Raw genomic sequence first — 21,796 nt, forward strand, 5'->3', positions numbered from 1 at the left:
GGTGAGAGTCCAGAGCACATGCCTCGAGCCCCCAGTCACCTTCCTAAGCAAGCCATGAGGCCACAGGCCCTCTACCGGGCAGCCAACAGTGGACCATATGGAGAGCAAGCCAGCTGCAGGGCTTGGGGGTGACTGAACCAAGAGCAGAAGGAAATTACAGGAGACCCTCTGCTGGAACTGGGAGGCAGGAATCTGCTGAGTCGTCCATAAGCAGTTCTGGGCTGTCGTCCCAGAGCAAGGTGAAGCGCTAGTACGCGAGAACATGTGGCCACAGGGGAAAGAGGACCCTGGGCACAGTTCCAGGTTAGAAGAGTACTTGTGGTTGCTCACAGACCAAAGCACAGGCTGGGAAAGCAGTGACCACACCTCTCCTTTTCTTTTTGAAATAGATACTTTTTTATTTATTCAGCTAATGATTAAAAAACATATACACAACCATCACTACATCACCATGATTTTCACTGGAATTTTCCTTCAGAACAGGTAATGATAAACAATAATAATAGCAATATGTGTTAGGTAATATAAATCTAAAACTCATACACACCTATAAAGCTGGTATCTTTCTTGAATTAAAAAAAACCAATAAAAACAACTTATGATAATACTTTAAAAGGAAAATAGCTATTCACTTCTTGGTTAAAAGCTGAGGAAAAAAAGATAATAATACAATTAGGTAGATTCTGAGTTGGTTGAATGGCTGGACCCAAAGAATAAACATTAATGGTCTGATGTCTACTTGAAAGACTTTCTCACCTTCCTAGAAAAGCATCCGAGACTTCTAGGCTTGACCTTGGCAAGTCACTTCAGTGACACAGATAAAGGCATAAATAGCACACTTGCCAACTTTGCAGATAACACCAAACAAGGAAAGATAGTTGACACATTGGATAACAGGATCCAAAGAGATCTGAACAACCTAAAACATTGGGCCCAGGCTAAATATGATGAAATGTAACAAGGACAGATGTAAAGTCTTACTACTGGGTCAAAAAAATCCATTTCTAACACCTTCCCCTCCCCCGACTCCTTCACAAAAGTCAGAATCCACAGATGTGGATACTTCATATAACATCAGACTTTGGGGATATGTTGATTAGTTTTCCTAGAGCTTTTTACTTTTTTAGAATTCTTTATTATGAGAGTTTTCTGAGAAGAGGGAGAGAGAGAATGATACAAGGGAATGTAGAAGATGTAAGCCAATCAGTAAAAATCTATTTTTTTAAAAAAATCAACTCCTCAAGGTAAGGGAGGCATGGTTAAATGGCAGTTCACCTGAGAAAGAGCTAGGGTTTTTAACAAATGGTATAAACTGAATCAGTATTGTGATGAAGCAACCCAAAAAGCTAGATTTTAGACTGTATTAAGAGCATAGCTTTTTGACCTAGGCAGGAGATCATCCCTCTCTGCTCTCTCCTGGTGAGACCATATATGTGGTCAACATAATCTTGTGTTCTGGACACCACCTTTTAGAAATGACATCAATAAGCTGGAGAAAATTCAGAGAAGAGTGACTAGGATAGTGAAAGGCCTCAAAATCTTACTCTATGGGAAAGATTTGTTTAGCCCGGAGAAGAGAAGTCTTAGGGGAACAGGATAGTGGGATTCAAGTGTTTGACAGCCTACCACATGGAAGAGAGATTAGATTTGTTCAGTTTGGACCCAGAGAGAAATAACAGAAGCAATAAGTAGCAGGTGCAGAGAAAGAGATTTTAGGTTTGATATAAGGAACAATTAGAGTTATCCAAAGGAGATGTGCTGCTTTGGGAAGGAGTGAGCTTCCCTTCACTAGCAGCCTCTAAGCAAAGCCTGGGTCATCACTTGTCAGGTGTATTGTAGGGAGTGCTCCTGTTCAGACCAGAGCTGGACTAAATGACCCCTGAAGTCCCTTCTGACTCTGAGATTGTTGTTCAGTTCGCTTAACTTTACATGTATGGGGTCATCTGTATGGGGTCATAAGTCAGTCAGCATGCTAAAATATTTTTATCTTATTTTTATTTATATCTTTTATTTAACATGTCACTCATTTCTGAATATTGTGTAAATTGTTGTGAGGATCTGACGAGATAATGTTTCCATGTATAAAATGCTTTGTAAACCTTGCTATATAAATGATAGCTATTTTTAATATACCCTTTCCCCTTCCTCTACCCAAAGAGCCATCCTTTGTACAAAAAGTTTTAAAAAGGAAAAAAATCAACTCAACAGAACTAATCAACACATTGATAATGGCTGACTGTATACGCAGTATTTCACATTCACAGTCCCCCAGCTCTGCAATATCATGGAGATACATTTTCTCAACTTTTCCATGGGACCAAGCTTGGTCCTTATAATGATACAGCATACTGTTTCCCTTTTTTATTCTCTCGATTTACACTGATATAATCACTGATATGTATATTGTTTCTCTGGTTTTGCTTACTTCACTTTGCAGATTTTTCCCATGCTTCTCTGAATTCTTCATATTTATCATTTCTTTCAGCACAGTAATATTCCATTAAATTCATTCAGTACCAGTTAGCCATTTCCCAATCAAAGGCCATCTGCTTTGTTTCCATTTCTTTGCTGATACTGTGGCAGCAGCTCTGGCTAGGGGCTGGGTCCAGGGACTTGGTGAGACATGAGGGGCTGGCATTTGGATAAGCCAGTGGGAGGGGATGATAACTCTGGGCTCCATGAGGTTAGCACATCTGTGATGAGATAAGTGGGCTCCCTATAAGCTCTCCCTAACCAGGTTTGTGGGACTTTAGGGCTCAGAGGATAGGCATCAAACTTGGAGACTTGTAGGAAGGTTTTGTCTCTATTTCCCCAGGAGACATCAGACTCAGACTTCTCCTATGGGGACTTGTCTTCATGTTTATTTCTATGAGTCCAACTAGGCAAAACCTTCCTTCTTCCTGGAAGCTGGGCCTCTCAATGTAGCCCAAGAACACATCAGCTGTTTTAGCTGCCATAGCAGATCATTGAAACAGAGCTTACAGTTTAGCAGGACTCCCAGATCTTTATTAGACTGGCCTAACTTCTGACTAAACATGCCAACATGTACTCAAGGAAACTGATTTTAAAAATCCACACATAGAGCTTTACATTTATCCCATCACTCTTCATTAGTGATTCTAATGAATTCTAATTATAATTCTCTAGCTTAGCAGCGTCTTTCTAGATCTTGATTGGCATCTAGAGTCCCCTCCCAAGATACATGTCCATTACAAATCTGATGGACCCTTTATCCAAATCATTGATATTTTTTTTTAAAAGGATTTTACAAAATAGAGATATCTGACCTGCTGTAGTGTTGTGGTACCTTCCCTTTTTGGTGATACTCTCCATACAACTAGAGAGGTTTGGAGAAAGCATTGTGTTTGAGGAAAAGAAAATGAATTCTCTTTTGGATATAGTGAGTTGGAGATGCCTATGGGACAGCCAGGTTTATGGGACACCTACCACACCTCTCTTTATATCATACCTCCTTAAAATAAATGAAAAGTTTTCAACCTTCCACCCTGAACTACCTCTGTAAAAAGAAGCACAAAAAATCTGAAGCTTGGGACCGTGCCTTCTCTAGCCCAGAGGCACAAAAAGGTAAACAGTAAAGAGAAATTATAAGAGATTCAATAAGGTTAAACTGTTTACATTCCTACATGGGAAGATGACACTTCTAACTCTTGAGAACTTTATCATTATTTGGGCAGTTAGAAAGAATATACAGAGGGCATTGGGTGTAATTTGACTATTATGAGATGATGTCTAAAAAAATAAAATTAAGGGATGTACTGGAAGAAGAGGGAAAGGAGAAATAAAAGGGGCATGAAATAGCTTTTTAAAGTGGAGGGGAAGATGGGAGGGGGGTTGGAAGACAATACTTGAAACTTACTCTCATCAGAATTTGCTCAAAGAGGAACTAACATACATACTCAGTTGGGTATAGAAAGCTATCTTACCCCACAAGGAAACAGGAGAAGGAAGAGGGAGGAGAGGCAGAAAGCAGGTAGGGTGGATTGAGGGAGGCAGTAGTCAGAAGCAAAACACTTTTGAGTCAGGATAGGGTGAAAAAAAAAGAGGAAAGAAAAAGAGAAGAAAAATTGGATGAAAGGAAATACACAGTTAGTAAACAACTGTGAAAAAAAATTAAAATTTCTCTGATAAAGGCCTCATTTCTCAAATATTTAGAGAAGTCAAATTTATAAAAATTAAAACCATTCCCCAATTGTCAAATGGTCAAAGGAGACGAAGAGGCAGTTTTCAGACAAAGATATCAAAGCTATCTATAGTCATATTGAAAAATACTCTAAATCATTTGATTAGAAAAATGCAAATTAAGACAACTCTGAGATACCAACTCACATCTAACAGACTGGCTAATATGATGGAAAAGGAAAATGACAAATTGGGAGGGAAAATTGGGACACTAATGCATTGTTGGTGGAGTTGTGAACTGATGCAACCATTCCAGAAAGCAATTTGGAACTATACCCAAGGGGCTATAATACTGTGAATACCTTTTGACACAACATATACCACTACTAGGTCTGTATCCCAAAGAGATTTTAAAAGGTGGTGGGGGAAGGGACAGGAGGAAAGGACCTATCTGTACAAAAATATTTAAAGTAGCTTTTTTATGGTGGCAAGGAATTGGAAATTAATAATGAGAATTTAATTCCTCATTTTGAAATTTTGCTTCTGTATTTTGAACTCTGTTATTAAAGGGTTGAAACTGCTAACAGTCTAACCTCTGGAGAAGTAATGTATTAACTGTATTTTATTGTTGCTCTTTATAAAGCTTTTATTTTTTTTAATTTAATTTTTTTTCTTTTTGGAGGGCAACTGGGGTTAAGTGACTTGCCCAAGGTCACATGGCTAGTTTTTTGTGTTAAGTGTCTGAGGCCAGATTTGAACTCAGGTCCTCCTGACTCCAGGGCCGGTGCTGTAATCACTGTGCCACCTAGCCGCCCCTAAAGCTTTTAAAAATGTCAATATGGAAAGCAAAATGACAATTACACACTATGTTTTTGCTTTTTTATGTATGTGTATATACCTGTAAATGTGTACATATTTACATATATAATACATAAACAGAAAAAAGAGACTTGGAAATTGAAGGGATGTCCATTAATTGGGGAATGGCTGAACATGTTGTGGTATATACATGTGCTAAGAAATGATGAGCAGGATGTTTTCAGAAAAATGTGGACTTACAAAAATTGATGCATAGTGAAGCGAAAAGAACCAGGAGAACAGTGTACAAAGTAACAGCAATATCCTATGATTATGATAAACTACTTACCTATTAATTACTTAGTTATTCTTAGCAAAACAAGGATCTAAGACAATCCTTATGATGAAAAAAGCTATTTGCCTCCAGAGAAAGAGCTGATGGAGTCTGAATGAAGACTGAAGCATACTATTTTTTACTGTCTTTACTTTTTAAATTTTCTTTTGGTCTGTTTTCTTTCAAAACATGACTAATATGAAAAGCATATGTATAATCTACATCAAACTTCTTGACATCTCAGGGAGGGGAAATGGGAAGAAGTTTGGATCTCAAAATTTTAAAAAAAGGAATGATATAAACTATTTTCATATAAGAAAAAAGTAAACTTTAAAAAGTTAATAAAGATAAAGTAAATAAAAATACATGCAAGGAGAAAAAGCAAGGAATATTGGACAGATAGCCAGTCTTGGAGTAAAGAAGGCCTAGGTTCAAGTCCTGGCCCTGACACATATAGCCTAAGTGACAATGAACAGGTAATTTAATTTTGCAACACTTCAGAAAACTCTTCAAAAGTATAAATGGAGGAACAATTTTCTATCTGCATTCATAGAAAGGAGTTTATTAAACAGGAAACTTCTTATAATACTGAGATCATAGTTTTAGAACAAATAATAAGAATCATGCAAAACTTTCAGTGGTTTCCCATTACCTCTGAAATAATATGCAAACTCTGCTTTGCATTAAAAAGTCTATCACAATTTGGCCATATTTTTTTAGTGTTTCCTTATATAAACCACATTTTGTAACCAAATCATATTATTCGTCATTCCATAATCTCATCTCCAGACCACAAGTCCTAAAGTTCAATATCTTTCTCTTTTGAAACAAGGTCTAGTACAATACAATCTCCTCTATTAAGTCTTTTCCTGATTTTCATATCCCATTCCAAACTATTCACAAGATCTCTCACTCCTTAAATATTTCATATTACTTTATTTTGATCTCTCTTAGGTACTTAATATAACATTCTATCATGGGCTACAAGAGGTGTTGAAGACCTCATGGAACAGGAAGTCTCAACACTATGGTAAATGTACTTAAGAGAGCCCATGAGACTATCATGTCATTTAAATAGTAAGGACAGATCACACAGGTTGTACTGAGGTCCTATCGAAGGCTTGCACTGCAGTGGTCAACAACAGTCTTCAAGGAAAAAGACAGAGGCCTCGAAGGAAGACTGGATTGTGGCAAAAATAGCCAAGAATGGTCCTTCAGCATAGCTCGTGTCATGAGTTATCCCAGGCAAGCTAAATATAAACTCCACAGTTAGGAAACTTTTCCCCAGCTATGAATCCCAGAAGCTGAGGAAATGTCTCCTTTCACTTCTTCCATTTTCTCTATATTCTTTCTCGTTCCCTCCAAAGACATTTAAATCTAGTTTCCTATTTCTCTGTTGTTACTTCTTCACTAACTTCTGATTTGCATCATTCATTTCTGCCAGATTTTGAGTTACAAATTTTCTCCCCATTTTTCCCCAACCCACCGCTCCAAAATAGCAGTCCCACAGGATATCCCCTCCTCCAATCTGCTCTCTCCCATACCCCTTTTGACTTTTCCAGTAGGGCATGGTGGATCTCCATGCCCCAGTGCCTGTATATCTTATCTCCCAATTACATGTAAAATAGTATTAATAATAGTATATGTATGTATGTATGTATGTATGTGTATATATATATATATATATATTTAAACATTTGATTTTCAAACTTTGAATTCCAGATTCATTCCCTTCCTCCCCTATCAACCACCCTTACTGGGAGGATAAGCAGTTCAGAATAGGTTGTACATGTGTAGCTAATGCAAAACAATAACATAGTAGATATATTGTAAAAGACTATATTTCCCTCCCTCCTATCCCACTTCTCACTTGTTCTATTCTCTACTTTGATCCCATCCCTTTTCAAAAGTTGGAAGCTTCCAACTTCCCTCCCCCCCAGCCTGCCCTCCCTTCCATCATCCCCTTCCCCCCTACTCTCCTGGAGGGGGAGATACCCTATTTTGTGTGTATTTCATTCCCTCCCCGAGCCAAATTCAATGAGAATAAGGTTGACCCATTCCCTTTTGCCTTCCTATTCTTCCCCTCCATTGTAACCATTTTCCCTTGCCTCTTCTATATGAGATAGTTTACCCCATTCTGTCTCTCTCCATCTCCTCTTATTATATTCCTCTCTCACCTCTTAATTTCACCTTTTAAGTATCATCCCTTCCTTTTAAATTGGTCCTGTGCCCTCTATCTATGTATACCTGTAAACATATGTACACACATTCACATAGTGTTCATATGCCCATATACCCTCATACACACACACACTCACACACACACACATATATATATTTCGATTCCCTTAACTATTTTCATACTGAGAAAAGTTTCATCAGTTACGATTATTGTTTTTCCATGTAGGAATGTTAATAGTTCCACTTTGATAAGTTCCTTATGATTTCTTTTCCCTGTTTACCTTCTCATGCTTCTCTTGCTTCTTGTATCTGAATGTCAAATTTTCTATTCAACTCTGGTTTTTTCATCAAGAATGCTTGAAAGTCCTCTATTCCACTGAAGGACCATATTTTCCCCTGAAAGATGATACTCAGTTTTGCTGGGTAGGTGATTCTTGGTTTTAATCCCAGCTCCTTTGCCCTCTGGAATATCATATTCCAAGCCCTTTGATCTCTCACTGTAGAAGCTGCCAGATCCTGGGTTATCCTGATTGTATTTCCACAATATTCAAATTGTTTCTTCCTGGCTGCTTGTAATATTCTCTCCTTAATCTGGGAATTCCAGAACCTGGCTATAATATTCCTAGGAGTTTTCTTTTTGGGATCTTTTTCAGGAGGTGACTGGTAGATTCAACCTCTATTTTGCCCTCTGGTTCTAAAACATCAGGGCAGTTTTCTTTGAGAACTTCCTGGAGGATGATTTCTAGGTTCTTACTTTGATTGTGGTTTTCAGGTGGTCCAACAATTTTTAAATTCTCTCTCCTGGATCTATTTTCCAGGTCAGTGTTTTTTCCCATGAGATATTTCACATTGCCTTCTATTCTTTCTTTGGTTGGATCTGTTTAACAGCATCTTGATTTCTCATAAAGTCATTAGCTTCCATTTGCTCCAATCTAATTCTGAAGCATTTCTCCTCATGGAGCTTTTGAGATTCTTTTTCCATCTGGCAATTCGGCTTTTTAAGGCATTCTTCTCCTCATTGCCTTTTTGGGTCTCTTTTGCCATTTGAGTTAGTCTATTTTTTAAGGTGTTATTTTCCTCAGTCAGGCTATTGACTCTCATTTTGTAATTTTCTTGCATCGTTCTCATTTCTCTTCCCAAATTTTCCTCCACTTCTCTTATCTGCTTCTTAAGGTCCTCTATGGCCTGTAACCAGCTCATATTTTCTTTTGAAGCTTTTGGTGCAGGAGTTCTGACTTCACTGTCTTCCTCCTGTTCCCTACTTTGCTCCTTTTTGTCCCCAAAATAGGAGTCTAACATTGGAATCTTCTGTTTGCTTTGTTTCATTTGCCTGGTTATATCACCCCTCAGTCACTTGACCCCTGGGCTTTTTGCCACTGTAGGACTCTGCCACCAGACAGGGGAACTTTTGTCCCAAATGCTGGGGTTTTCTCAGCTGCCGGAGGTATTAGATGGGCGCCCTCTCTGAGGCCTTCACACACTATGGCAAGCTAGTCACACACCCCAAGACCTCCACCCTAGACTGCAATCCAGATCCAAGAAGGTTAAAGCAAGAGCGATTACCCTTCAGACTGGTCACTTGGTCCCCCCTAAACTCTGTAGGCCAGGAGCTGAAGCTGCCATGTGGCGCTGGCTGGCTGTGCCGCTGTCTCAGCAGCTTCTCGCCCCAGGGGCAAAAGGCAATGCACTTCTGCTTACTAGGTCCCAAAGTCTGGACTGCACTGACCTCTCACTTTGTCCTTCGCATCTACGTGTTGATAATTCTGGAAATGGCCACAGCTGCTGCTGATCAGGAGTCCCTCTGGCCTGCGGCTGGTCAGACCCACCCTGGGGCTAAAACCTCTGGCTCACACGGGCCTGGGCTTGGCTCCCAGAGTACGGTGCTGGCCGCTTGCTGCCAGCCTGCTGGGCTGTCCTCAGTGGGAGGTTAGCTTCTCTGTGTCATTTTGTGGGTTCTGCAGCTCCAAAGTTTGTTCAGAGTCCCCTTTTTACATTGATTGGGGAAGGTAGAAGCCAGAGCCGCTCGGAGGTCCTGCTTCTACCTTCTTAACTGTTTCAGCAGTATTTTTTTAAGCCTGCAGCTATATGAGGAGTATGAAATGAATTTGCCAGACATCTAGTTTCCTTTCACCACTCTGACAGGTAGTAGTTATATTATCTTATTACATCATGTATCATGGTGATTTGTCTACATATCCCCTTTACTAGAATGTAAGTTTCCTGAGGATATGGACTTATTTCATCTTTCTATCCCTAGTACATAAAAAAGGGCATGCACATAGTAGTAATAATATTAATAAATATTTTTTAAGATTGTTAAATTTTTTGAACTATTTATAACCTTCAAAACACTTCAAATAGCAATGATTTATTATTTAAAACCTACTTTTTAATATAGATAATTTTATATATCAAGTAAAATGATGTAGATTGAACAAACTAACTAAACTACAGGGTCTTTATATTTTCCACAGTGCTGAACAAAGTGTTTTACAAAACAGGCCCTTAATAAATGTGTTGAACTGAATATAAATTTCACAGGGGAGGGAGGAGAGGAGGAATAAGTGCTTGTAAGTTAGGGAAAAAAAGAGAATAAAAGATAAAATTTTATGAAACTCTTATCAAAAAAAGAATAATAAGAACTTCTCATGTCAATATGGTGGGTGAGGAAGGAACTCCCCAGAGACCTCCCAAATTCCCCTCCAAAAAACTTTACAACAGTCCCTCAGATTAAAATTTTGCAGCTGATAAGCAGCCAACCAGCCCAAGACAGTTTGGAGGGTCAGCAGAAAAGGTCTATATCACTGGGTTAGGAAGGGAGTTCAGTCAGGCCATACTCCAGAGGGCCTGCAGGGAGGTTCCAAGCCCCACTGGGCAAGATATCAGTGAGGACCTGCCCTCAGTGTAAACCCAAAGCAAGGCTTGAGCCCCAAAGCAAGCCAGCAGTCCCTGCAGACGAACAACATAGTGAGGCCCTAGTTCAGGCTACCAGCAAAATCCTGCATCTACAGTGCTGGCCAGAAGTGAGGCCCTGCCCCTGGGGCAGGCAAACAGCAAGTCTCTACCCCTAAGGACTAGCCAGCAGCAAGGCCCCAAATCTGGAGTAAGTCATTAGCTAGACCCCAACCTCTGGGACAAGCCAGCAGAGAGGCCATACTCTCCATTACAGGTCAGCAGAGAGACCCCCCACATCCAGCACAAGCCAGTAGCTGGGCTCCAAGGCACAGTGCAGGCCAGAAGCTAGGCCCCAAGGACCAGTAAAAACCAGCAACAAGGCCCAGAGCCCTGGCATAAGAAGCTTGGGGCAGTGCCCTCTCCACTTCAAGAGAAGAGCCCAACTTTTTCAGAAAGTATAAAATCTAAAAATGGGCAAAAAAAGCAAACAAAAAACAAACAAAAAAAGAAACTAACCATAGAAAGTTACTATATTGATAATACATGCAAAGCCTCAAAGAAAAGATCTTATGGAAGAACTCAAAAAGGGTTTAAAGAAGTAGAAAAAAAATTGGGAAAAGAAATAACATACAAGAGAATCACAAAAAGAGTCAAAAACTTAGTAGACAAAGCACAAAAAATGGAAAAAAAATAGAAGAAAATTCACTGAAGAGAACAGCTCCTTAAAAAATAGAATTGGCCAAATGGAAAAGGAGGTACAAAAGCCTACTTAAGAAAGTAATTCCTTAAAAATTAGAACTGTGCAATTGAAACTAATGACTCTGTGAGACATCAAGAAACAATAAAAACAAAATCAAAAGCATGAAAAAATAGAAGAAAATGTGAAATATCTCATTGGAAAAACAATTGACCTGGAAATCAAGGAGAGATAATTTAAGAGATTATGTGACTACTTGAAAGCTATGATTTAAAAAAGGACCCTAAACATCCTATTTCAAGAAATTATCAAGGAAAACTGTCCTGAGGACAACCAGAGGGCAAAACAGAAATTGAAAGAATTCACCAATCACTCCTGAAAGAGAACCTAAAATAAAAACTCCCAGGAATATTATAGCCAAATTCCAGAGCTCCTAGGTCCAGGAGAAAATGCTACAAGCAGTCAGAAAGAAACAATTCAAATATCATGAAGCCACACTCAGGATTACATAGGATTTACAAGTTTTTACATTAAAGAACCAGAGGCCTTGGGTTATGCTATTCCAGAAAGAAAAGGAGCTAGAATTCCAACCAAGAAACCCAGCAAAACTAAGTATAATCCTTCAGGGTAACAAAGGGACATTTAACAAAATGGAAGAAATGTTTGAAAGTCTTCAAGCATTTCTAATTAAAACATCAGAGCCGAATAAAAAATGTGATTTTGAAATACAAGATTCAAGAGAAGTATGAAAAGGTAAACAAAAATGAAAAAACATAAGGGATTCAATAAGGTTAAATTATTTATACTCAATAAGGTTAAATCATTTTTCTTTAATAAGATTTTATATGACAAAATGATATATGTAACTCTTAAAAACTTTATCACTATTAGTGCAATTAGGAAGAGCATATATAGAAAGAGGTTGCAGAGGTGAGCTGACTATATGATGGCATAATATATTTTTTTAAAAATTAAGAGGTGAGAAAGAAGTTTGCACTTTGAGAATAGAGAAAGGAAAGACTGAGTAGGGTGAATTATCTAACATAAAAGAGGCAGTGTGGGGCGGCTAGGTGGCACAGTGAATAGAGCACCGGCCCTAGAGTCAAATTCAGCCTCAGACACTTAATACTTACTTGTCATGTGACCTTGGGCAAGTCACTTAACCCAAATTGCTCTGCCTTCCCCCCCTCCAAAAAGAAAAAAAAAGAGAAATGGATGCAGAGAGGGAGGAAGTGATACAATCTGGAACTCAAAACTTAAAAACAAAGAATGTTAAAATTGTTTTTACATGTAATTAGGGAGAAATTAAAATATTACTTAAAAATGAAAGAAAAAATAATAATTTGTTTTTTGGAGGACCAAAGTTAGCATTTCTGGGCATAGTATTATGACACATTTGCAATATCTTAGAGTAGACATAAAAAGTTTAATCATCTACTACCTGTTCCTTTACAATTTAACCAGGTCAGAGAAAATGTAAGTATTTTACGTTAAATTTTTTAAATTAAATGCATGTTAATTTTTTTTAAAGTTCCATTACTCTAAGGGGAGGCAAGGTGGCACAGTGAACAGAGTACCAGTCTTGAAGTCAGGAGGACCTGAGTTCTAATACAGTCTCAGACACTTAACATTTACTAGCCGTGTGACCTTGGGCACAAGTCACTTAACCCCAATTGCCCTCCAAAAAAAAGCAAAAGAAAAGAAAAAGAAAATGATAGAACCAGTTCCTATGGGTGTCTAGGTGGTGCAGTAAACAGGGCCCTGGAGTCAGGAGGACCTGAGTTCAAATCCAGCCCCAGACACTTAACACAAAAACTAGCCATGTCACCTTGGGCAAGTCACTTAACCCCAAATGCCCTAAAAAAAAAGTTCCATTGTTATCAAGTATTTTTTTTTTTAAATTACTGACCTTTGCTTCTTCCATTTGCATGATATTGGCTTGACAATCAGAAATACTATCATTGATGTAATCGATATTTGCAGTTAGTGACTCCATCTCTTCATTGATGTTAAGTACATTTCTGTCACTATCTCCATTATCCTTGATGAACTTTTCCTTTCTTTTTGAAAGTTTTTCTCTTCTTTTTGTGAGTTCTTCACGTTGCTTTTGCCACAAAAATGGATATAAATGAAATATTCACAAAATCAAGGTTAATAAAAATGTTGAAATTTTTTGTGTATTTGATCATGGAGTGAGCAATTTAAAAATAAAATAAAAATTGAATTGCTATATGTCATACCTTGAGGAGTCTATTCATATCAGCCTCCATATTTGAAATTGTCATTCTCTGCATAATAATGTCTGTGACCCTGCGCTCAAGTAGCTGCCATTTCATCCGGGCTGTCTTTGATGTGAACACTCGACTAGTCATTCCCTTCCTCTGGTATTTCTTTCTGCAAACATTTGTGTAAAAAACATTTTTGAGTACAATGTTATAGCATATTGTTATGCAACACAAGGTTTTTCATTTGATCAATTAATCAATCAACAAGAAGTCATTATGTTGGGCACTGAGGATACAAAGAAATGAAACTGTCCTCACCTTCAAGAAGCACACATTCTATCTGAGCAGACAACAAGTACATCCATATGTTTATACAAAGTATTTGGGGGGTAGGGAGGAAAGAAGGAAAGGATAGGGAAGATTTCATATAGAAGGGGACATCTGAACTGAGCTTTAAAGGCAACTTGGAATTCTAAGGGGTAGAGATGAGAAGGCAGTGCATTCCAGCTGCAGAAGACAGTCTTTGGAAAAGCATGGAGATAGGAGAGGGGAAATGCAGAGGGGAAAAGCAAGAAGGCTAGTCTGCCTAGACCAAACTATGTGTGAAGAATACTAATGTATAAGGCTGGAAAGGTGTGTTTAAGTATAACATTTAGGGACAATACCCAAAATAACTGTTACTGGAGAACAGAATTATTTTTACCTGGTACCATTCATTGGACTAACTGGTAATGCCTGAACTCTTGCAACTGGTATTTTCATTTTCTGCTGTATTACTGCTCTGGCTGAGTCTGAATCTACAGAGGTTATGCTAGAACCTGAGTCCTGAACAGGGACATCAGGGGAGCTCAGTTTCCTTGCAACTTTCCCAGCTACTTTATCTGACATGGGTCGAACTTGCCGACGAAGAGCTGTAACCTAAAAGAGAACAGATGAACTCAATCCTTGATCTAAGAAATTATTCAATTTATTACAATATTTCCAATAAATTCCTTTACTATACCTCCTCTGTTTTACGACGTAGAACCACTTCTTGGTTTCTCTTCTGAGCTTCCAGGAGTCTGAGTTGATGCTACAAATAATATTAAAGAAGTTAGAGTTTTAAAAGTAAAAACCTATTATCTCTGTGATATTAATGAGAACATATAGATAGTACTAAAAATATCAAAACTACAAAGAAAAAGTCATGCTAATGGTAAAAAATCAACCGAAATAAATCCTTCCTTCGTATAGTGACATGGTAGAGTGGAAAGTCTGATGAAATTGGGTTCAGAAGAGACTTCAGTATGAATCCTTTTTCCTACATGCACCACCTGCATGGAGAGGGACAGTACAAGCTGAGTTCCCAGTCAGGCAGCTTGGTCTACTCATGGGTTGTATTTGTCCTTTGTTTTTGAAGAGGACCACGGCATCAGGGAAATGATGACATGACCTGCAATAGACTTTGATTTGAGTGAAGGACAGCTGTACAAGGTCAGTAACCTCACTTTCTCCTCCAGAGCCATCTGAGTCCAGTGACCATATATTCATCAGGATGACTAGAGATGACCCAGGATGCAATGGGAGACCTTGGCCTTTTCATCTACTCACTTAAGAGAGAGGTAATGTCCATTCAATGAATAGGTCTCTTTAAGAAGTGAAGTCGGCATCTCTTAAGTAATACATAGTTTTAAATTGTTGCCTAGGACACTGAGAGGAGTCACAGCTAATAGGTATCAGAGGTAGGACATGAATCTGGAGCTTCCTGGTTCCAAGGCTAGCTTTCTATCCATTCACCACTCTATCTCTTTGAGAAGCAATCCTCAATTAAGAACTACACACAAACACTGACCCACCCATAACCAAAATTAATTGTTAGGAACTCTTTTTTATTCCATCTAAAAATCTCATTTCTGTCTAGAACCCAAAAATGTTATAACTAATAATAACTGACATTTATAAGGTAATTTACAGAGCTTTAGACTGAGTATTGATCAGTCCTGAGAGGCAGTACAGATAATTATTATTCCTAATCTATAAATGCAGACACTGAGGTACAGAAAGTGACTTGTCCAAGGTATCATGGCTATTAAGTGGCAGAACCAGTACATACTGTAACTTAGGCTTTCTGAAATAGAGAATCAGAATTATAGACTTTAGGAGTTTGGAAAGGACTTCAGATGCCACTGAGTCAAATCCATTCCTTACAATGAATATTCATTGTAATGTATATAACATCCTTTGTTTGCAGACCTCCAAGGAAATTAATTCTATTTTTTGATAGCTCTAATCAAGAGGAACTTTCTATTGATATCAAGCCTAAATGTGTCTCTACAACTTCTACTCAATTTGTCCTGCCCTCTGGAGTCAAGCAGAACAAGTCTCACTTCTTTTCCACAAAATGGTCCTTGAAATGCTAGCAAATAGTCACATGATCTCATAAGTCTTCTCTTTTCCAGATTAAACCTCTCCAGCTTCTCAAATCAACCCTCATTTGGCATAATCACTAAGCCACTCACCACTCTGGTTGGTTTCCTCTGTACACTTACTAGTTTCTTCCTTAAAATCTGGCACAATACAATATAGCATTACAGATGTGGTCTAACCACAGCAGAGCTCACAGGAACCTCTCCCTCCCCACTAGACCTGGACACACAATGCACCTTTCATCCAAATTGAGCTTGTAGGCCAGGCCACTAAAAACCCCCAAACCTTTTTTCAAATAAACTGCTACTTTGCCATACCTGGCTCATCTTGCACTTGTGAAATTGATCTTTTGAACTCAACTGTAATAATTTACACTTAGCCCTATTAAATTTGGCTCATAATGCTAGCCAGGATTTTTTGAGATCCTGATTCTGTCATCTAACATGCTAAACATACCTCCCAGTTTTGTGTCATTGGAAAATTAGGCAAATGTGGTACCTATGACTTCATCAGTCATTGATAAAAATATTATACATTACCAAACAGGGCCAGGGAACAGATGCTAAGGAAGTAGAGACTTCCTTCCAAGTTAACGTTGTACCATTCCTGACTATTTTTGTGCTTAGACATTTAACAACTTCCAAATCCACCTAATTTTAATATTGTCTCTCCTGAATCACTCTGTCACTTTATCACAAGGAGATGAAGCCTCAGAGTCAGGAAATTCTGGCTTCAAGTTCCACCTCTGCTACATAATGACTGTGTGACCTAGGGCAAGTCACTTAAGTTCTCAGTACCTCAGGCAACTCTCTAAGACTCTATGTGTTAAAACAACTAGAAGGAATTTATTCTCTAGAATATATCTAAAGAAGTGGTCTAGATGGAGAAAAAAAGTTGTAAAAACATATAAACTTTAAATACACAAACCATTTTGCTAAAATAAAATGCTTTCTCTCCCGACCTCTCTCTGACTGTGCAAAGGTCCTTTTTAATTCCCTGAAATTACCTACATGTTGATGCATTCTGAAGGGAGGGTTCATAGAATCACATATATAGTCCAATATGTTATCTGAAGAGAAATTCCTTGGTGACAAACGATCAAGCAGCCCTCTCATTTTGAAAACCTCCTAGAACCTATTACCATAAAGTCAGCTCATTTCTCTTTAGAATAATGATTAGGAGATTTTGCTTTGCACTAAGCCAAAATCTGCCTCTCTGCAACTTCTACCTAAGTTTGACAAGACCTGCCTGCTAATAGAGAGGTGAACAAAGAGAGAGAAAAAATGCCCAGTGAGAAATTCTTTTCTAATAAGTAGCGTTCTTGAAGCTCCAGAAAATTCTGTTTAGAATGGCTGATATCAGAAACAGTTTACTTCTTGTGACTTGGGCAAGACACCTACCTTCCCTGGGCCTCACTTTCTTCATCTGTAAAATGGTGGTGCTAATACTAAATGGTCTCTGAAGGCCTGTCAAACTCTGGATCAAAGATCCTTTGATCCTATAGTCTCTAAAGCTGTACTATTACTTAGACATACTCAGCTTCTCTCACTATTTTTCCTATAGACAGATAGAGAGACAGACAGACAGAAAAAGACAGATAGATAGATATAGATATAAACTACCATATCCTGGAATAGGAAAGTTAATTTTAATTCTTAATTTCCCTCTAACAACTTAACAAATGAATTCAATGTTTATGATAAATAGAATATTTGTGGGAGGGCTGAATTTTGGGAGAATCAAAATCTTTAGACTCACATCTCTTTTACGCTGATCCTTTTTAAGTTGTGCAATCTCTCTGTTTCTCCTAGATTCTGTCATTCTGGCTTTTTCTTGTTCTTCTTTCATTTGTTTCATCAGACGCACCTACATAAATTAGAGATAAGTATCTCAGAATCACAAGAAAGATTATATGTACTGTATGTAGCTTACTTCATAGGAAAGCACTTGCAATTCTTAAAATGTGAAAATTTTAAATGATCAGTTGGTTTCAGTTGGAGGAGGGTGTGTTAGTACAAGATTAATGTAGAAGCAGAATTCTAATGTATTTTTGTACAAAATCTTTTATTTTATATTTCTAAATTCCATATACTCAGGTCCCAAGTTTGAATTTGTTAATTAACAGTTACACATACAAGTACTTTGTTAGGGCTTCTACAGTTACTTATGTTTGGTATTTTTAGGAAATGAACTGTTGTGTTGTCTTAAAAGTAAAGCAGTCTATCCACAGAACAAGTTATGACTGAAATATACAAGCATGTCAAAATTTAGAGAATAAATAGATAAGTGGTAATTTAAAGGGACAAAAGAATAAGAATTTCAACTGAATTTCGGTTGCTGTATAGGACAACAATAAAGATGAAAACAACATAGAGGTAACTACTCCTTCACAGCTATAGGGGCAAGTGTCAACTGCAAAATTGAAAATCATTTTGCTGAACAAATAAAATTGACTATCTTCTAACCCCAAGTGATAGGTATTTCAAACACCAAAATCTCTTTGAAGTAAAAATCAATACCTTTGTTTTTTTCATTTCCATCACATCCTGCTGTAATTTCTTCAACTGCTTTTCATATTGAGATTGATTTTTCAGTAAACGTGCATGTTCTTTTTGAGCTGTTTGGAGTCGCTGTAGCTCTTTGTTCATAGTCTGAAGTTTTTTCTCATATTCAGATCTAACTTTTTTTGCCTTTTCTTCTGAGCAAGATTCCACAGAGCCTAAATAGCCCAAAGATATTTGAATTGTCTTAATGTGACACTCCCTGTCAAACTCCTCATCATACTTTGTATTGACCATCTTCATCTCTGTCCCAGTTCCGATAAGGGAGCTTTTGCCTTATTTTGTCCAGAACCAGCCTCCATGTTGCTTCTGGCCTTCTCTACACCATGTCCCTACACTTCTAGCTCCCCTTTCAGCCACCGATTATGCACTGTTTTTCCTCATTAGAATTTAAAGTCCTTGTGGGCAGATAGTGTCTTGTTTGCTTGTCTTCATATTTTCAATACTTAGTAGGATGCCTCGCACACAAGTGAATTTTCCTCCCTTTCTATCTCTATGGTTGTCTCTTTCTATTAAATCTATCTCTATCCATCTCCCTCTCTTATATGAGTTGTGAGTTTTGACTTCATCAATTCAAAAATCAGGACTTTAAAGAGAATAATTGCCCACCACAGAATGTTTTCTAATAGATAAGTAAGACAAGGTTGTCTCTCTTCTTAAAGGGAACTAGATAGAATGGTGGGCCTGGAGTTGGGAAAATTTGAATTCAAATCTGACTTTAAACACTTACTAGCTGTGCAATCCTGAGTAATTAATTTAACCTCTGTCTCCTTCAGTTTTTCAATTTTAAAATGAGGGTTAAAAATAGCACTCAGTTCCTGGGATTGTCAGGATCAAAAGAGATAATATTTTTAAAATTCTTAGCACAATGCTGACACATAGCAGGTGCTTAATAAAGGTCTGTTCCCATCTGATGCCTCATTCCACTACCTATGCTAATACACACGGAACTTTTTTTTAATTTTAGAAAAAAGTATGTAAATATAAATCAAGACATTAAAGGGAAATTAATTAAATAGTAGTAAATAATCTGAACTTTGTGCAAAGTAATTATAGGGTCCTTAACAGCTACCAGCCTGGAAAAAAAAATCAAGTTATGACTATTAAGCATAATGAGATCAATGACTATTTTCATCTAGCTTCTCAATTTGCTATTTTCTTTCTTCCACTAAAAGAAAAGAAATGTAAAAACAAAATTGACAATGATCTGTGAACATTTACTTGAAGTACAATTCTTACCTAAGTTTTGTAGCACCTGGTCTCTTTCAAGCTGAGTGTCCCGAATTTTATGTTGCAACATCATTAGCTTTTCTTCATATTGCTTTTTCAGTGTCTGTAGTCTTCTCTGGCTGTTTTCTAATTCATCAATCAGCTTTTGTTTTATTGCAATTTCACAAGTAATATGTGCTAAGTCTTCCTGATAATTGGCTATTTATAAAAAAAGGTGAACAACAACACTGAGAATGTGTCCAAAAGATGAACCTGGGCATAAGGCATTCAAATAAAAACAAGAAAATCCCAGGGTAAACCAGAAACTAACGGCATTGAACATACAAAGCACCACATGAGTTTGACACATAAAACATTGCCTGTTTGAAGTATGAAAGAAAATAAAACACTAACTAAATTCAATAGTAGAAGAATCACTTTGCTACAGACAATATTAATATATGGGTCAGCATTCATAAAATCTACTTCTGTGGAAATAAGAAAACAAAAGTTTAACAAGAAGTTTAACAGAAGTTAGGTAAGGTCCCCAAATATATTTTAGGTTTTAAGGAAAGGGAGGACAGGTACCTTTTTCATCTGACTCAGAATCAGATTCATCAGAGCTTTCACCACCTTCAATGTTATCTTCCTCCTCTTCTTCATCTTCTTCATCTTCTTCATGTTCACTTGCTTCTTGGTTTTCTTCCTATGAGGTAAAATGTTACAGAAAATTACTGTTGGCAAAAATTTTGGTTTTCTCATTTTTAAAAAGCTATTGCTAAATGAAAAAATGATTACTTCTGTGAAAAATGCAAAGAAAAAACTGTATTTAAAAAAATCTCAAAATTACTAAAACATTTTAAATGATGATATATAAGACCACTTTTCCACTGAAACAAAAGTGTACCTAAAACCACCCTAGTATTGTACTTCAAGGACCAGTCAACCTACTTTCTTAATGACAGAATCCAAGATATATCAATATATCACGCTAACAGAAGGAAAACATTTCCTTAATAAGTTTATAATCAAAGCAACAATTTATATCAGTGTGCCACTTAGACTCTTGTTTCCAAAATATGTTTAAAAACAGGTGCTAGGAATAACAAACAACAAAACCTAGTGATTAAAATTCATTCTTTCATACTTACTACTTCTATTTCATTTTCTCTTTCTGAAATGCCCCTTTCTTCTTTCTTCTCCTGTTCAGTGTCTGTATTTTCCTCTTTAACAACACTAAGAGAAACATGTAGATATAATATTAAATTAAAGATGCTATTAACTTGCTTCCACCTTCATCTATTTTCAAAATAATACTCTACAACTATTTATAAGAATGTAGCCTCATAACAGATCAGATGATTAAGTTACACACTGCAATGTCTTATGCTTCAGAGGAAGATGGAAAACACCAGTCATTCACTTCTAATTCACAAGAAAACATATTTCAACAAGAGATGATGAGATTTTGCCCTGAAGCATGAGAGTGATGGCACAGCTAAGAATTTTCATTGTTCTAATTTGCTCATTTAAATGAGCACTTTTTCCTCCCTGCTTCCCCAAGGATCTGTTTTTAAAAACAAATTTAAAATAGAAATTTTGTATTAGAAATGTAATAGAAAATGTCATAGGAAAATTGTAATTTATCACAATTTAAAAAATAAAGATAGGGTTTGTGTCTCCACTGATAGCTCAAGTCAAAGTGTACCATAAAAACCAAACTCAATTGTTCCTTGATGAATGTGCCCACATTGGCCAAACTTAAACAAGAGGCCAGTTTTCTCAGAGCAATAATGCTAGAACCTTTTACTTTAGCCATCTCCATAGCAATGGGCTACTGTTTCTCCATGTGCTATGACTGAAGTAGTTATCTTTTATATCACTATTTTGAAAATACAGGTTGAGCTCTGAATGGATATAAAAAAATCAGATGGCTTCCTACAAAACTTATCAACCAACTGAATGTTTTCCTCTTTAATCATTAATGACCAGCACCAATCTAAGTATAGACAGTCAACTCAGATAACTGTTCATTTGGGCTAATCCAGTACTGAACTTTAATGAATAATAATGGGTCTTTTAGATGACCAGAGTCTCCTTCAAACTCCAAATAATGCAATAAATAATTACTCCTCCAGGTAAAGAGGGACATAGGCTTAGGATGTGAAAGGAGGAATTCATATGTACATTATTAGTTGTAGAATTTATCAAGAAAACACATCTAAACAAAATGGTTGTTTGACAGGATCATATATTTAGAGCTAGAAGTAACCTTACAGATCATTAAATCTAACTCTTTCATTTTAAAGATGAGGAAACTGAGTTCCCTAAAGGTTAAGTGACTTGCCCA

At 37.2% G+C, this 21,796-nt stretch overlaps 1 protein-coding gene across 5 annotated transcripts in view; it reads right to left on the bottom strand.

Annotated features, from left to right (window-relative positions):
• The window catches only part of KIF21A (kinesin family member 21A), a 185,551-nt gene that overhangs the window by 49,991 nt on the left and 113,764 nt on the right, over positions 1 to 21,796 (bottom strand). For all 5 annotated transcript variants that reach the window (XM_069094223.1, XM_069094221.1, XM_069094222.1 and 2 more), the window contains exons 12-20: positions 20,598 to 20,682; positions 20,035 to 20,152; positions 19,477 to 19,665; positions 18,196 to 18,395; positions 17,435 to 17,542; positions 14,274 to 14,342; positions 13,974 to 14,188; positions 13,286 to 13,439; positions 12,955 to 13,149 (exon numbers count right to left, since the gene is read on the bottom strand). In XM_069094223.1, coding sequence (XP_068950324.1) covers positions 12,955 to 13,149; positions 13,286 to 13,439; positions 13,974 to 14,188; positions 14,274 to 14,342; positions 17,435 to 17,542; positions 18,196 to 18,395; positions 19,477 to 19,665; positions 20,035 to 20,152; positions 20,598 to 20,682 — 1,333 coding nt within the window. The remainder of the gene's footprint in view (positions 1 to 12,954; positions 13,150 to 13,285; positions 13,440 to 13,973; positions 14,189 to 14,273; positions 14,343 to 17,434; positions 17,543 to 18,195; positions 18,396 to 19,476; positions 19,666 to 20,034; positions 20,153 to 20,597; positions 20,683 to 21,796) is intronic.

Source organism: Petaurus breviceps, unplaced genomic scaffold, assembly GCF_028583685.1.
Source record: "Petaurus breviceps papuanus isolate PSGF00001 unplaced genomic scaffold, PetGlider_PUasm1.0 216, whole genome shotgun sequence".
NCBI classification, from domain to species: Eukaryota; Metazoa; Chordata; class Mammalia; order Diprotodontia; family Petauridae; genus Petaurus; species Petaurus breviceps.